The 16940-nt window shown below is 35.6% G+C and overlaps 1 protein-coding gene and 1 long non-coding RNA gene across 3 annotated transcripts; both read right to left on the bottom strand.

Annotated features, from left to right (window-relative positions):
- Window positions 1-8026: 8026 nt before the first annotated feature.
- On the bottom strand, window positions 8027-12212 carry LOC145626876 (uncharacterized). Of its 2 annotated transcripts, XR_014111131.1 has the most exons (4): window positions 11948-12212; window positions 8858-9109; window positions 8650-8766; window positions 8027-8550 (listed from the first exon to the last, which is right to left on the bottom strand). It is a non-coding gene; the product is annotated as an uncharacterized LOC145626876 (long non-coding RNA). The 2 variants fall into 2 exon arrangements; XR_014111130.1 differs by having other exon boundaries at window positions 8027-8766.
- Window positions 12213-15109: 2897 nt separating this feature from the next.
- On the bottom strand, window positions 15110-16348 carry LOC145627813 (uncharacterized). The gene has a single exon (XM_081680159.1). The coding sequence runs from the start codon at window positions 16346-16348 to the stop codon at window positions 15110-15112; it is 1239 nt and encodes a 412-aa protein (XP_081536285.1).
- Between the last annotated feature and the right edge of the window lie 592 nt (window positions 16349-16940).

Below are 16940 nucleotides of genomic sequence, written 5' to 3'. Positions count from 1 at the left end.
GTTGAGGGAAGTCTAGAGAGAGAAAATATTCTAAGTAGAGAGAGAAAGTCTAAAAGAGAAGGTAAGTCAAAAAATAATAATCCTAAAACATACTTAAACAAAACTCTAAACAACTCCTAATTAGAAACTAACTACTCGTCTAAGGAGTAGCTCCAGAAACACGCGCCCGATCGGGCGAAGGGCCGCCCGATCGGGCCCGCCTTTTTCTTCAGAGTCTTCCTGGGCAGCCGCGCCCGATCGAGCTAATGCTCACCCGATCGGGCGCGCCTTTTGCTGGTGCCCTCTTCTGCGCGCCCGCCCGATCGGACGCAAGCTTGCCCGATCGGGCCCGGTCTTCTCCTCGAGGCTTGGACTTCGATTAGGCTTATTTCTTCGGCCCAATCCGGATATCCACTTAGGGTCTTGATCACTCGGTCCCAATACCTCGGTATCCCGATTACCGAACCCTTAATCACCGGCTTGATAACTCTAACCGGCCTTGGGCTTCAAAGATGATCATGCTCCTCCAATTTCCGTAGTTGATCCATGAAAACCCGGGAAAATGCTCCAAAAGTGCAATTTCCTACAAAACTCAACCAAAACTACGAAAACACTAGAAAACACCAATTAGTAATAAAAGTGGCTCAAAAGAGCCAAAAACACCACTAATTATGACCAAGGGACGGGGGTAAAACACTATATAAAATAGACATATCAACTTTGTAGATAGAAATTCCCTTTCTAGAAAAACACCATAGCGAGCAATAAACTTTTTGTTATCTGCGCGATTAAAGAAGTAATATACCCTTTTGTTTCTTTGGGATAACCCACGAAGAAACATTTGTCTGATCTAGGGCATAGTTTGTCGCCTGTTACATGTTTTACATAGACTTCACACCCCAAATCTTGAGATAAGATAGCTTTGAACTTTTCCAGTCCATAACTCATATGGTGTCTTCTCAACTGCTTTGGATGGGCTTCTATTCAGTATGTTCGCAGTTGATTCTAATGTATATCCCCAGAACAATATGTGTAAATTAGTAAAGCTCATCATGGACCGAACCATGTCGAGCAAGGTTCGATTCCTCCTTTCTGAGACACCATTTAACTATGGTGTTTCTGGAGACCGGAGTTAACTGTGAAAGTATTTCACAATTAATCAGATGATCATCTATAACACCCTCGATTTACTAGCTAATAATAAATAAGAAATAAAGGAAAAATAGACAACCTTTAAATAAAACTGCGGAAGCATACACTTAAATCGGAGGTATTACCGCCACACTCAACAACCTGTCGAGTGTTAAGGCTTACAAAATCCCAATAATTACAACCCAATAAACTAGGTGAGCTATTTATACAACTTTATAAACTCATGACATCACACTAATCGAAACACTTGAGCTCCTTTAGCTACGACCACTTGATCAACCTGCTTAGAAAATCTTGACTGCTCACCATTAAGGACAAATTCCAAAATAGATCGTCGCAGGGCCACCATAAGAAAAAGACATGGCCGCAAATACAAATAGCACAATAAAACAACGCACACGTCAGCAAAAAGCTGAGTAATCACCACATATTAGAATATAGAGTATAAAATAATAATTAACATTATTAGATCAATTAAACAATGTAGTTCGAAACTACATTACACATTGTACTCTGAAAATAACCTTTGTCAAACTCAACCTCGAATAATAGTTCGAACTCTACTCAATCAACTCATATAACCCATAAGTGTGCCATGCTCGTTGTTCTATACCTAGCCTTGGACATGGGTAATTCGAATAAAACCAACAAGTATAAAAACTTGAATACTCCTAATAACTAGAAAACACCTTAAACCAGACCACATACGGGTCAATTCCCACTGTAGGGGACCATAGAAAAACAAATATTAAAGATTGTACCTCATTCTTAACTCATGATTATTACCCTCTTACCAACAAGCCAAGGACTAAGTCATATAACGCCGAGCCTCAAACCAAAAACAAAATAATAATCTCAACCTTTTGATCTCATACATCGATCAAGTAATCTTTCACATGATAATAAATTCTCAATATTGGCACATGTTCCCAAATAATATAATAATTCGAATTCGATTCAATCGTAGTATATCTCAACTCTTATAGGGCAATCATACTAGTTACCCAAATGTTATCAATTCTCAACCCAAAAATAATACTCTGCATTAACAACCCTAAAACCTCGATAAAACAATACTCCCTATAACAACAACATTAAAACCCTAGCAATAATTGTACAATCAATATATACAACAAAAAATAAATAATACGATATTCAAATCTAATCAAATCATATAATACCATAATAATTAATCATATATACAAAGAGTACAAATAATAAATCATATCACACATAACAATACGAAAATACAAACATCTCAAAAATATAGTGTGATTACATATAATAAATAATAATTAAACATGAAGTTTGTGTGATTACACATAATAAATAATACACTTAAATTAATCAAACATCTCCAAATTGATATCTTACCTGTGATTACCTTTCGGAAACAACAAGACTTGGTAGATAAACGGAAGGATGTGCAATCACGAGCATGTACATACTATGTCATTGGGTAATTTTGATTGGAGGAGGATTTTATAGGTGGAGTTATATTAATACCCACTCGTAAAAATTGAAAAAGGAAAGGAAGGAAGATAATGATGATTATGATGTTAAATGATCCAAAAGTATTTGGTATAAGCTGATCAATTCGAATGAGGCTACAGATGACTAATTAACTTGGTGATAATAAGGAAGAATTAAAGGCTCATAAATCAAGGAACAAGGGTAACCTACTAACCTCACAACATCACATAGTTCATGAACGAAATAAAAACGAAGGCAACGTTTTTATAGATTCTGAAATTGCACAGCAATATATATATATATATATATATATATAATATATATATCAAAAGATAGTTTTAGGGTTTAAAATATCTTTAAAATTTAGAGTCCTATTTAAAATATAATAGGGTTTTAAACCTTTTCGAACTCTAAAAAAAATATAAACATGAAATTAGGAAAGTTATTTAATAAATAAAAATAACTATTTTTTTTATAAAATATAATATATTAAATCATAAAATATTCGGGTATTACATCATCAAACTCTTAGTCAAATATTCACCATCACGATCAAATGGTAGTGCTTTAATTGTCTTCCTAAGCTGGTTTTGTACCTCATTCTGGAACTCCTTGAACTTTTCAAAGGATTCCGACTTATGCTTCATTAAATATATATAGCCATACCTACATAAATCATCAGTAAAAGTAATGAAATAGTTAAAACCACCTCTAGCTTTTGAACTCATTGGTCCACACACATCCACATGTATAAGGCCCAAAAGGTCATTAGCTCTTTCACCCTTTCCAGTAAAAGGTGACATGGTCATTTTACCTAACAAGCATGACTCACAGTTTTCAAATGATTCATAAACAAATAAAGTTAGGAGTCCAGCCTTTTGTAATTTCTGGATGCGCCATTGGTTTATATGACCTAACCTACAATGTATAAATAGGCTTGGTCTGATTCATCTGTTTTGCGCTTTATCTGATCTATGTTGTAATCATGGGTTGTATAATCTAAAACATACAAACCATTAATAAATTTTGTTAGCATATAACATATTTTCTTTGGAAATAAAACAACTCTTGTCTCTTATTTGAAAAGAAAAACCTTCAGTATCTAAAATAGGAACTGAAATAATGTTCTTGGTAATTGTTGGGACATAATAACAGTTATTAAGCACAAAAATAAGACCAGACGAAAGCCTCACATGATAGTTTCCAATAGCAAGTGCAGCAACTTTTGCTTCATTTCCTACTCGAAGTGTGACTTCCCATTTTGCTAACTTCCTATTCTCTCTTAAGCCCTGCATGTTATTAACAATGTGAGCACGACAACCAGTATCGAATACCCAATTGCTAGAAGAGGTAAGATTGATTTCAACAACAAAAACATCAGGTAACTCCTTACTTTCTGTCTTCATTGGTGTGTTGTGGGGACAACCTGTTAAGTGGCAAGACCACCTACCGCAATAGAAGCATTGGCTTCCACATGGTTCTTCAAGTACTCCTCTATGTGGTTGATCAATAGGTTGACTAGTGTCACTGTCGAGCCTTCATCATCATGAATAAGCTTGACGAGATCAAATCCATCATGGAGTGAAAACAGAATAGTGTCATGAACAAAGTCATCATCAAATGGTCTCTCTAAGATGTCCATCCGATTGAGTAAATCAATCGATTCCTTCACATGGTTCTAAACTGACTGACCAGGATTGAGTTTCATAGCCATTATCTTACAATGAATTTTGTAAATCTCAAACCTTACACTGTCAGTCCAGGAGTAGTATATTTGAGGGATCAAAGTAACGACCTCTCTAACATTCTGATCATTGATGCCTCCACTTCCTAATTCCCCAATGCCACCTCGACAGATGGCATATAGATAATTATGCAGTTTGGTCAACTCATAGTTCTTGAACCTTGTCTTCCAACAAGTTAGAATAAATGCCAATATGAGATTTTTGATTTTCTCTACATCCGAAACATCTTTCGGGTGCCTATCAGGAGTGAAACCTACTGTGAATCTGCTTTCAATAGGAATATAGAGTCGAGCCTCAAGCTTGTGGCTCTTAAGAACATTTCTTAGCTCTTCTTCCCATTCCCTTAAGTTTATGAGATTTAGCCTTGTTTTCAGTTTGGTTGGCAAGTTAGTGTTGTCATCAAATCTATTCATCTGCAAACAAAATAAAAACGAGGCAAAGTTCAATAATTATGTTTAATAAAATCAAAGTACTATAAGAGATTTAAATTGGTAACTTTAAAACACTTTATTCAATTTAATTGATCCCTATTTGAATTAAGTGATTCCAAGACCCTTTATTTGTGCAATAATTGACTGAAATTTGGCCATACCATCAACCATTACACTTTCAAAGGTGAGTAAACTCTTTACTGATTATATCTCTTGTAACTCTTTGTTGAATATATCCATCACATGTTTAATTATTACCCTTTGCATCAAGGTTCTAAACTCTTTAAGTAACCTCATTGAGTATAACCAATTAAAATTGTAAAACTTGATTTACCCCAACTCTCCCAAGATATAAAATGACACATAGCTTTGGCATGACCTATCATAAATATCAAAGGTTTATTAGGTTTTTAATTGGAAAAGCAACCTCAATATTACCGGGACCTAGATTCATTATGTTTGCGATTAATTTAGTGAACTTTAGCGCATCATCACAAGCATCAATAAAATCTAACATGCATAATCTACTAATGCATAAATAAAACATGACATATTATGGCCCCTTAATCCTAAGAAAACTAATCAAGCGAAACTCCCACTTGAACCTTCATGGATCTCATCCATCTAACTCCATTGGGTCTTCACTCCATTGGCTTCTTGGATCAATTGCAACCTGTAATACTATTCTATTCTATCTACTACTTAAATAAAATAAAATAAATTACAAAAACACATAATGGTACGCAGACCGTATTTAGACTACAAAAATACGAAATGATGCACAGATCATATTTAAAATCTATGGGCCATACTAGTCTATATATAGCAATAAATAACATCATATATTATAAAGTGCCTTATAATAAATCACTCATCATGGTTTCCTAAACTACAACATCGAATGTTTATAATTAAGGAAACATGGCATCTTAATATCTTATATTTAATTAAATTACCGCAATTAGATAATATCATATATTATTCATTACCAATCATAAAATATCATATATTCTTATCTTAGGTATGAAATAGAATCAAATCTTATTTTAATTATAAAAGATAAATCATATTTTTTTTCCATGATTATCCTAACTAATTTAGGAGATTCTATCCTAATTGCCTAGCCAATCACAATGTTTTAATTCAATTATTATCCTAAAATAATTATGGGATAATCTCATTATTTAATCAATTATTATCCATATAGAATTATTTTGCTCAATAATTATCCAAACTTTTTTTGTTAATATAATAATTATCTAAACTTAACAAAATTAACTACTTTAATTTTGATAATTATCTTTTCAAAATCAAAACTTATCTTTTATTTAAAAATCTGATTTTATTAAAATAAAATATAATAATTTTTTTTAAAAAACGCGCCAGCCATCGGGGTGTGGCCAGCTGAAGCCAACCACGGTGGCCGTATACCGGCTGGTGTGCGCTACACAGCAACAACGCAAGGGCAGCAGCGGTAGTGCACGCAACCCTTGCGTGGCACTGCTATGGCTGCTCCTGCTGTCCGAGCCTCCTGCCTAGCCCCGCCCACTCTCCTAGACCACCTGGTGCGGCAGTCGCCATGGCTACCGTACCAAAAACACCTTTTTTTATTTTAATTTAAATTAAAACAATTCTATTGTTAAAAATTTAAATTAAATTAATGTGGTCCAATTAATTTCAAAATTAAATCTCATTCAATCTTGAAATTAGGGTTTTTCATGAAATTGATCCCCAATTCAATTTAACTCTTAAATTAAATAATTTGATCATGAAAAATTCATAATTTAACATTAAATCAAATAGATTAAAATCATGAATCACATAGTAATTATCTTGTTTGACCCAATACCCTTGTTGTGTGATTTTATAAGATCTATTTTATTGGACTTTGGACTATTTAACTAGCCCAAAGATCATTTGCCATATTTAACACCAGACAATGACGACCTTATAGAATGAACTAATTATCTCCATAATAGTAACTCTTGATACATCTAGTAATTGCACTTATGGAAGACACAATTCCTTCAGTTTAATGTCGCCGCGAAGAAGATGCTTTCCCCAAAGGGTTAGTATGGCCCTAAATTTACACTCTTTGCTATTAGGGTGTTGTTTTATTACCGCCATGAAGCGGCATTGGGTCATTGCAGTTGAGAAAGGATGAACAAGAAGAGAAAGCCTCCATGGTTGATCGACGGGAAGACTGATTATGGTGGTTGTGATGGACTTCAAGCGGTGGTGGTTGTTGCGAACTTGCGATCGTGATATTGAGTAGATCTGAAATCCTAAGATCTTTTTTTTTTAGATTTATAGTGTTTTTTTTTTGTTCAAAACGGTTCACCCTTTGGGTGAATCCGGGTTCGGGTATCAATTCTGGGTGGTTAGGTTCCAATCCCCTCCCAATTGTTGTTGTGGGGGACCGAACTCAGGTGCTCCCTACCAAGTGTAGTCTCAATCACCACTACACTAACATCCAATTGCACTAGTAGAAAAAGTGCTATTTGTAACTGGCGAAATTGACTATTTGTAATTGGCATTGTTGGTTGCGAATGTCACCGTTACAACTAGTGAAAATTATTCGTAACCGGCTAATGTTAGTTACAAATAATGTATAATTCGTAACTGGCATAACCCAACGTCAGTTACAAAAAGTCTATTTTCCAAGTAAGAAATCACACTATTTGTAACTGGCATTAAGTTACGTCGGTTACAATAAGGGTATTATTCGTAACTAGCATAACCCAACACCAGTTACAAAAATTCTATTTTCCAAGTAAAAAAGCACACTATTTGTAATTGGCATTAAGTTACGTCGGTTACAATAAGGGTATTATTAATAACTGGCAAATCTTAACGTCGGTTACGAATATATTTTTATTTATTTTTAAAAAATACTATTAGTAACTAGCACTAGATTACGCCAGTTAGTAATTAATATTTTTTTTTAAAATATTTGATTCGAATACAAAAATGGTAGTATATCCTACCAAACGACCCATCGTCAAATGAGTTATAACCTGTTACAATTCAACCAACAAAAAACGTACTACGAATACTTCCATACAATACAAACACTCCAAATAGTTCCACACAACTCGAATTATTCATCCATAACCATACAACACAAAAAAATTAATTATACTTTAATTTCCAAAAAACAATTAAACTTGAATTAAAAAAGCATTGATTTATAATTTAGAAATGTAATAACAATAACCAATAGGATAAATAAAATTAAAGTAGATCTATAAAAATGTGTTATATCATTTTATTAAGCTAAATGCGATAAATCATAACATCGATTAATAAGATAACTAGTCTTTCAACAAAAAATTAAGCCTAAAAAACTTAGCCCATTGTTTTCGAATCTCAACCAATTCTACATCGTTGTAGGCTGCAAGTCTTGTCAAATACTCCTGAAAAAAATACGTGTATATTTATTATACTTTATAAAAATAAAACATCAACCAAAACTCGTAATATATCTCATCACTAACCTCTTTCAAATTACCCTTGCAATCGCTATGGAAAGATACTATCTCATACATATATTTCATCACATAATAAGCACATTCGGTACCACCACATTTTTTAGCACACTATTTCAAATGAACATAGTACAATTATTTAATATATTATATATACTTTTATTACTAATAGATCGAAAAAGCAAAAATAATACGCTTACCTCCATTCTTATGTGTAGTAATTATGGCTTACTCGTTTTGAAAGCATTTCCTTTAAGGTGTGACCTACATACATTGTAAGGTCTAAAAAAAAATCATAAAAAGTATTAGATTAAACGAATGAAAAATAACTTTTAATCACATGCATATGAATACGTAGTACTAGGAATGTTGTGTACTAACATCTTCATTACTTTGGACAACTCTGAGTTTCGAGCGTTCGGAGGTGATTGAATAACAGAATCAAACTCATACACAAGACTCATACGCAAATCAATCACATAGAGTACCCAATGATTCCTACATTTCAATAAACTTGTTTATATTATTCACATAATAAAAATAATAAAATTATGAAAAAGTAAAGATTTCAAGGATCAGTAGTACATACGCTTCCATATATGGAGCCAAAATGAATTTGCATTGTGCATCCTTTTTCCTTCCACTTCTTCACATTGTTTTCAACCACACTAATTTCCTTCCACTTCTTCACATTGTTGCAATCACGGCAAGGGCAAAAGATTGTTTCTCCTTTAGTAGTCCTCTGGTGTTCAATAGCAGTTCTACAAAATTCCTCAATCCCGTTCAAGAACTCGGGTTGAGTTCGATTTTCAACATACATCCAATCACGATTCATTTCTTACTACAAATTATAGAAAAAGCAAGTATATAACTATTAGAACAAGTACATTAGAAACAAACAAAGACAATTACAATAGAACAACAACTAGAGATTATCAAACAATGCTTAATCAGTTCAGAATTTCATCTCTGAATAAGCTTTATTTAGTGCAAAATAGTGCATGCCGGCAGATGTTCTGCTTAACAAACAATGCTAATTGTTAACTTCAATTCTTAGCAAAAAGTAACTGATGGCTACTAGTTTTAGTATTAGCGAATTGGTCAAGTACTATCTCGTCACTCAAAACTCAAAAGGATCCAAAACTCTGATTTCAGTTCTGATTTTCAGTCCTGAATTTCAGCTTTGATTTCAGTTTTGATTTTCAGTTCTGAACTTCAAATCTGAAATTCAGCTCTGAAATCAGTTTTGAATTTCAACACTGAAATCATTTCTGAATTTCAGCACTGAAATCAGTTCTGAATTTCAGCTCTGAAATCAACTTTGAATTTCACCTCTGAAATCAATTCTGAATTTCAGCTCTTAAATCAGTTCTGAATTTCAGCTCTGAAATCAGTTCTGAATTTCATCTCTGATTTTCAGTTCTAAATTTGTGCTCTCATTCCCTCTCCCCTTTATTAACCTTTTTGGGCTTTACTTAATCAAATACTATGGTATTGATGTTAAAGTGTGATAGTCTGAAACAGTGGCGGCGAAAGCAATATATCCTACTTTGCTGATAAATGTCAATACTTCTAGCTCTCGAAATCAGTTTTGATAAATGTCTGAGTTATGTCTCACTAAACTTTACCATATGCTCATTATCCTATTGGATATTTTATGTCTCACTATACTATACAAAGTAGTGTTTCAGATTTTGATTGCAATCTTGGCCTTTATATTCTGTCAAGAACGAACAACAAAGCAAAAGGATGAAATTCAACCACTTGATACACATATTAGCATGACTATTAGACCAAGATAAGTAACAAGCAACTACAATTACAACACACCAACAACTACAAATTTAAACAAGGAATGGTAACCTAGATCGATCCCCAACATTTTTAATAGCAAAATTAATAAATTCCCTTATTCCAGCTTCATATTGTGGGTCACCTGAGATTATTTTTTGGGTTAATTGTCGCCTGAGATTATTTTATTTACCAAATTGTCGCTTAGGGTTATTTTTTTTACCAAATTGTCATCAGAATTATTTTTTTTTACCAAATTGTCGCTAAGGGTCTTTTTTATTTACCAATCTGGTCAATTGGCCGACGAACCGGACAAATAAAAGGGCTTATAAGTCACAACAGAGAAAATATACACAAATAAATTGCATGTAGACTTTTCAGTTTTGTGCTATAAAGAAGATCAGAAAACTTAGAAGCAAAAAAGATGAAAATTTAGAAGGGCTCACAAGAGAGCAAATCTGCTGCAGTTCTACACTTTATGCATATAATAGTTACATAGAAAGTATGTGCCATACAAAAGACACATTATGTCTCAAACTCTCCAGTTGTGCATGCATCTTGGATAATAAACTACCGCGAATATCCTTCAAAATATTGGTTATATTATAGGGTGCATACAATTTTAAGTGTACATTATTTTCTCAAAGTAGGTAGAATCAATGTTTTCCTGATAAGTTGTATTGTGTTGTTTATCTAATTCTTCTACTAATTAAGCTATATAAATCACATAAATGAAGAAGTGGCTCAATTAGCTAGTTGTTCAGAGCAATGCAATAGGGAGGATTGTCGTGAGAATTAATAGTTTCACCTGACTGTTTAATTTTGTTTTCTAGTTTGAGTATAATGACTTAGATTCTGACAATCACAAAGTTCATAAACCAAATCAGAAAGGCTGATGGCTTCTAGACTTCTATGAGTTCTATCTCTAATTCTCTATCTTAGTTCTTACTCACTGACTCACTTCTTCTTAATATTTTTATTTATTGACATAATGTTGGTTACATGATTATTATTATTATTGTTGTTGTTGTTGTTGTTGTTGTTGTTACTCCGTATATTTTTACATACAAACTGATAAAATTAAACAAGTTCAATTGTGTGATAACTAGACCCAAAACCTGTAATTTTTTCGAAATTACTTTACTTGAAGGTAAAACACATTTTACAAAGTATTTGGTATATTATCAGGTACAATAATGTTATTATAAACTTTTCCAAAACAAGAATTTACGAGCAACAGAGCACTATTCTAGGTATGCATTTTGGTAGGATGCACCTCATCTCTAGCTTTGCAAATGTACTTCAGTACGGAGTACTTAGCTTCTTGTACTTAGTGGTTTAAAGTTCCACCAATTATTAAGCTTAACAAAAACTACATGCCCTCATTCCACCCATTTAGAGCCTATATACGATGGAAGAATCACTCCAATTGCTAACTTATTTCATAGCAAGGTAAATCTAACTTCAAGCCTCTTATCAAGCCCCCCTCAATGAGTTTGGCAGATTATAGAAAGATGGTTAGACTTAAGAGAAACCAATTAATCAAGAAATCTTGCAAAAACTATAAGAATCACGATACTATATAAAGTTTCAGTCTTACAATTTGTTTTAGTAGACAATTCTAATATTGATACTTTCCATCTCAAGATCAATTGGTCCAAAATTACTCATAATACCACTAGATAAATACCAATTAATTTAAACAAAATTAATCATAACATTGAATACCAAACTTGCTGTCAACTAAAAAAGCTACTTTTTTTTTCTAATAATCATACAAACAAAGTAGATTATGATCAACGCTTCAACTCCACATATTATTTCTAATAAATTAATCTAACATGCATAAAAAATTATATTATGATGAGTTAATTAAGATTAATTATACCTGTCGCAAAATTATGATTGGTGGCTGGATTAGGCAATTCCACGAGTACCGATTGTAGGCGATTACGAATGCGGTTGAAAGCAATAAACCCTAAATTTTTAAATATTGAATTGAATTATGAAATAAATTAAATAGCCTTTAATGGAGTACTAGGATCACCGACAATAGAGCAAAGGTCGGAAAAGTAGCAAGTAGTAGCTTGGGCTATGGCGGAAAAGTAGTAGGGAGTAGCAGTTGGTTTGGGCTATGGCTGTAGCAGAGAGTCAATTGGAATTGAAGAATATATTTTATTTTTCTTTTTTTGACAAATGATTTTTTTTTTTTTTTTTTGGTAAGTTTTTTTTTTTTTTTTTTTTTTTTGGCAGCCAACCAATGAGCCGGAGCAATTCACTGACGAGGAACCTTACGAAGCTCGCAAGCAGAAAACCTGGAAATGACATCCCTAATGTCTTGAAGCAACCATAAACAAGAAATATCCGAACAACCCTTATCATGGAGATAAGAAACCAAGTTCGAACAATCGGTGTAGACCAACAAACGACGAAAACCCCTGTGATCCGCTATACGGAGAGCCCAAAGACAAGCTTGTAATTCCGAGTGAATAGCAGAAGATGAGGTAAAAGCTCTCGAACCTCCCCCAATTACCAAATCCGAGGTAGAATGTCTGAAGATCCAGCCCGCACCTGCTGATTGATCCCGTGCTTTAAACGCCCCATCAAATATCAAAGTAATATCATAGTCTGACCCAACAGTTCCTGTGAAACAGAGAGACAAAGGAGCCAGACGAAGAGAAGCACCAGAACGATTACTGGATAAAGATATGGAGACTCTAAAGTCAGAAACTGCCAAACTCCGCGAAACCCAATCCTGCATAAAGAAAAGAACCAAATCCGGAGAAAGAACAGCCTGACGAAACACCTTGTGATTCCGAGCAATCCAGATAGCCCAATAGAAAGAAACCAAACTGACCAAAACCTCCCAAGATTTAGAATGCCACAAAGAACCCACCAACTCTACAAACCAGGTAGAAAAGGATTTATCTTGATCCACTGTGATTGAAGAAAACAAAGGAACTAAAACCCAGAGAGAAGAGACAAAAGGACAGTCTCGAAACAAATGATCAATAGTCTCAGGACCTTCAAGGCAGAAAACACAAGTTGAGTCCACAGGGATACCCCGAACTTGTAGAATCGTTGTTAACGGCAAGGCATTGTAAAGAAGCTTCCAACAAAAACACTGCAACTTTGGTAAAAGCGGAAGACTCCAAAAACGTTTCCACCATGAAGGAGGGAAAGAGGTTGCCCTGCTAAAAGAACTAAGACGGCGTAATAACATTGCATAAGCCGACTTTGTAGTGAACTTACCATCCCTAGTAAACTTCCAATATACAAAATCATCCATTGGTTTACTAGGACGTTCCATAGCTAAAATGCGAAGGGCCGAAGAGGAATCAAACAACCGATGCACTGTATTCGAATTCCACGCGTAAGAACGCGGATTGATGATAGAAGAAACATGAGACTGAACACTCGTCTCGCCATTATCACGAAACGAAATAGGTTCCCCAGGAACCTAAGAGTCATCCAATATGCGAACCCTTGACCCCGAACCAACTTTCCAAGCAATACCGTCAGAAAGGACAAACAGACCATGAAGCAGACTTCGACAACCCCAGGAAGAACTTGAAATTCTTCTTGTCGAGAAAGACTGAAGAGAAGGGTATTTTGCTAGAAGAAGCCTGGAAACCAGCAGTTGAGGATTATGCTGAATGCGCCAACACTGACGAGCCAAAAGGACTGAGTTAAAGGAACTCAGCTGACGAATGCCTAGGCCACCCAGACCCTTAGGAAGATGTAAAAGAACTTTTGAACGAAGAGCTATACCCCGGGAGCTAGAATCCGACTTCCACCAGAAACGGGCTAAAAGGTTGTCCACTTTGGAGCAAATAGAGGAAGGAATCTGGAAGACCGAGAGAATATGATTGAACGAGGCAAGAAGCACTGAATTAATAATAACCAGTTTTGCTGCTGAAGAGAGCCCCAAAGAAGAGAAAGCAGAAATACGTTGAACCACCTTGTCAATCAGAAAACTAAACTCCGAGACTTTACTACGTCCAAGTTCCACTGGTAAGCCTAAATAAGAGCCCAGACTAGGTTTACACTGGAGCTTCAAACTACTAGCCAGAAAATCCCGATAGTCCGTTGGTGTATTGGGACTAAATTTGACAAAAGATTTCTGAAGATTAATAACCTGGCCTGAAATAGAACAAAACTCAGATAGTAGGCTCGTAAGATTCTGACATGCCTCAGGAGTAACTTGAAGGAACAACAAAGAGTCATCAGCAAAAAACAAATGAGAAATCGCTGGAGCACCCCGAGCAATTGATATGCCTTTAAACAAAGTTGCTTTCTCGACTTTGCGAAGCATGGCAGACAGAACCTCCATACACAAAACGAACATATAGGATGAAAGAGGATCACCCTGACGAAGACCACACTGAGGATTAAAAGCCTGTAGCGGATTCTCATTAACCAAAATCTGATAAGAAACCGTAGTAACACATTGTCGAATAATGTGAATCCAATAGGGAGGGAAGCCATAAACAGTGAGTAACCGAAATAGAAAATCCCAATTGACCCTATCATAGGCTTTATTCATATCCAACTTAATTGCTGCAAAGAACCGTTTTCTAGCCTTTGACTTGTTCATATAGGATAAAACTTCATGTGCAATTAAAGCATTATCCAAGAGAAGACGCCCTGGAACAAAAGCATTTTGGAAGCCGGCGACCAAACTTGGCAGCACCAAAGGAAGCCGACTCGTAAGGCATTTCGCCACGCATTTGTAAATAACATTACAAAGGCCAATCGGGCGAAATTGAGAAATAGACTCCGGAGCATCCACTTTTGGGAGTAAGGCCAGAAAAGTTCGATTTCAATCCTTCAACATATAACCATGAGCGAAAAAATGCTGAACAGCATTGATTACCGAAGAGCCCACTGTATCCCAAGATGCTTTAAAGAAAGTGGAAGAGAAACCATCTGGACCTGGAGATTTATTATCTTCAATGCTGAAAATTGCCTTCCGAATTTCTTCCGAAGTAAAAGGATCCATCAAAAGTTTCTGTTGATCAGAAGAAAGAGAAGGTAATTGAAGACTATCCTACCATTCAACATCCTTTGAAGAAACTCGATCCGAGACTGAATACAAATCTTTGTAAAAGGATTGAGCAATGGACACTATCTGAGAATAATCTCGATGCCAACAGCCTGACGAGTCTCTTAAGCCAAAGATTCTATTTTTTCTCCTCCGTGTCTGAACTGAGGAAAATAAGAGACGAGAATGGGAATCTCCCAGAGCATCCCACTTTAGTTTTGCTCGCTGTTGCCAAAAGATATAAGCTGCTTGTGCTTCAGCAACCTTGTCATTCTTGGTTGTAATAAATAAACAACGATCCATCCGCAAGTTTAAAGAAAGAGAAGCTTGTTGGACGTCAAATACTAAAGCCCTCCAGTTAATACCCCAAGCTTTTTTGTGGGAGACACACCAAGAAAGAAGGCGATCTCTAGAAACTGAGAGTTTCCTGGAAAGGGTAAACATGGGAGAGCCCGGGAAAAACAAACCAAAAACAGAGGAAATGATGTTTCGAACTTCCGGAGCTGATAAGCACCAGTTCTCAATTCTATATGGACGTTTGGTATAGTCTGAAGGAGCTGTATCATCAAAAATGATTGCAGCATGATCGGAGAATAAAATAGGTTGATGAACAATTCTGGAGTCTGGATAATTAGAAAACCAAGTAGAAGACCCATAAGCTCGGTCCAAACGTTCGAAAATGGGATCAGAATCTAATCTATTATTAGTCCAAGTAAAACGAGGGCCCGTAAAAGGAACATCCAATAAATCCATACTCATTCTCCAAGTCATAAACTCCAATTGACCTGGAATAGAAAAATTACCACCTAATTTATCTGAACCATATTCCACTTGATTAAAATCTCCAATGATTAACACATTCGGAAGAGACTCTAAAATATTGCTAATCGAGTTCCAAACCTCCATACGATTAGCAATATGAGGCGAGCCATACACAAACATCACATATTTTATTTCATCTCCTTGCACCAATTTACAGAGATATACATTAGGAGAACTATAAACAGGAACCAAACCTACCGGAGAAAACCAACATATAAACAAACCACCACTATGACCTATAGCATCTAAGCCACAACAACCCAAAAAAGGCAAAGATACTAGTTTTTTTACAACATTTTCTACAGATAACATAGTTTCCGAAAGACATATCATGTCCAGACCATAAGAGCGGACTAGAGAGGATAAATAAGGAATTTTAGGGGAGTCCGCCTGTCCTAAACCCCTACAATTCCATAATGCCATTTTCATCCAGTCCCTGGTGACTTGTCCCGGGAAGTCACCGAACCCTCAGAAGAGAAGTGTGAAGTAGAATCAATATCAGCCTTGCGCTTCTTGTATGGGAGAAAACAAGGAAGACGAGGCGAAGCTAAACCATGCTGCTTCTGCTCATTTTCAAGAAGGTGCTGCTGATTATCAGGAAATGGCGGAGCCGTTGGGGTTAACATCCCCCCTGCCCTTTTACGCGGACTGTGTTGCTTAACCCATTCCCACACTTTTTCTCTACTTTTCCGCAGTTTAAGGCTAGAATAAGACCTTAACTTGCTTCCAACTTTACGCAGAGGGGAGCAAGTCTGAGTTTTAGGAGAAGAAGAGACGATAACATCCAGTGAAGAAGGCGAGGATGGAGGAGAGCAATCCATGGGAATTACCCAGCCCGAATTTGAATCCGGGAAATTATGCTCCGAACCAAGCTGCTCGATATCCACCAAATTCTCCTCTGCCATCAAATCCGAAGAGGGCAAAAACTCAAAAGCTTCGGAGAAAGAATCAGCTACACACCCAGAACGTTCTGAACTTTCAACTGGGAAAGAAGACGACAGTGACGGTGAAGGAG

Source organism: Chenopodium album, chromosome 4, assembly GCF_948465745.1.
Source record: "Chenopodium album chromosome 4, dcCheAlbu1.1, whole genome shotgun sequence".
Taxonomy (NCBI): domain Eukaryota; kingdom Viridiplantae; phylum Streptophyta; class Magnoliopsida; order Caryophyllales; family Amaranthaceae; genus Chenopodium; species Chenopodium album.
This window is presented reverse-complemented; position numbering and strand designations above follow the sequence as displayed.

What these genes read in the sequence shown, in the direction of transcription:
- LOC145627813 (XM_081680159.1), bottom strand. Translation starts at nt 16,348, where the DNA reads ATGGCATTATGGAATTGTAGGGGTTTAGGACAGGCGGACTCCCCTAAA.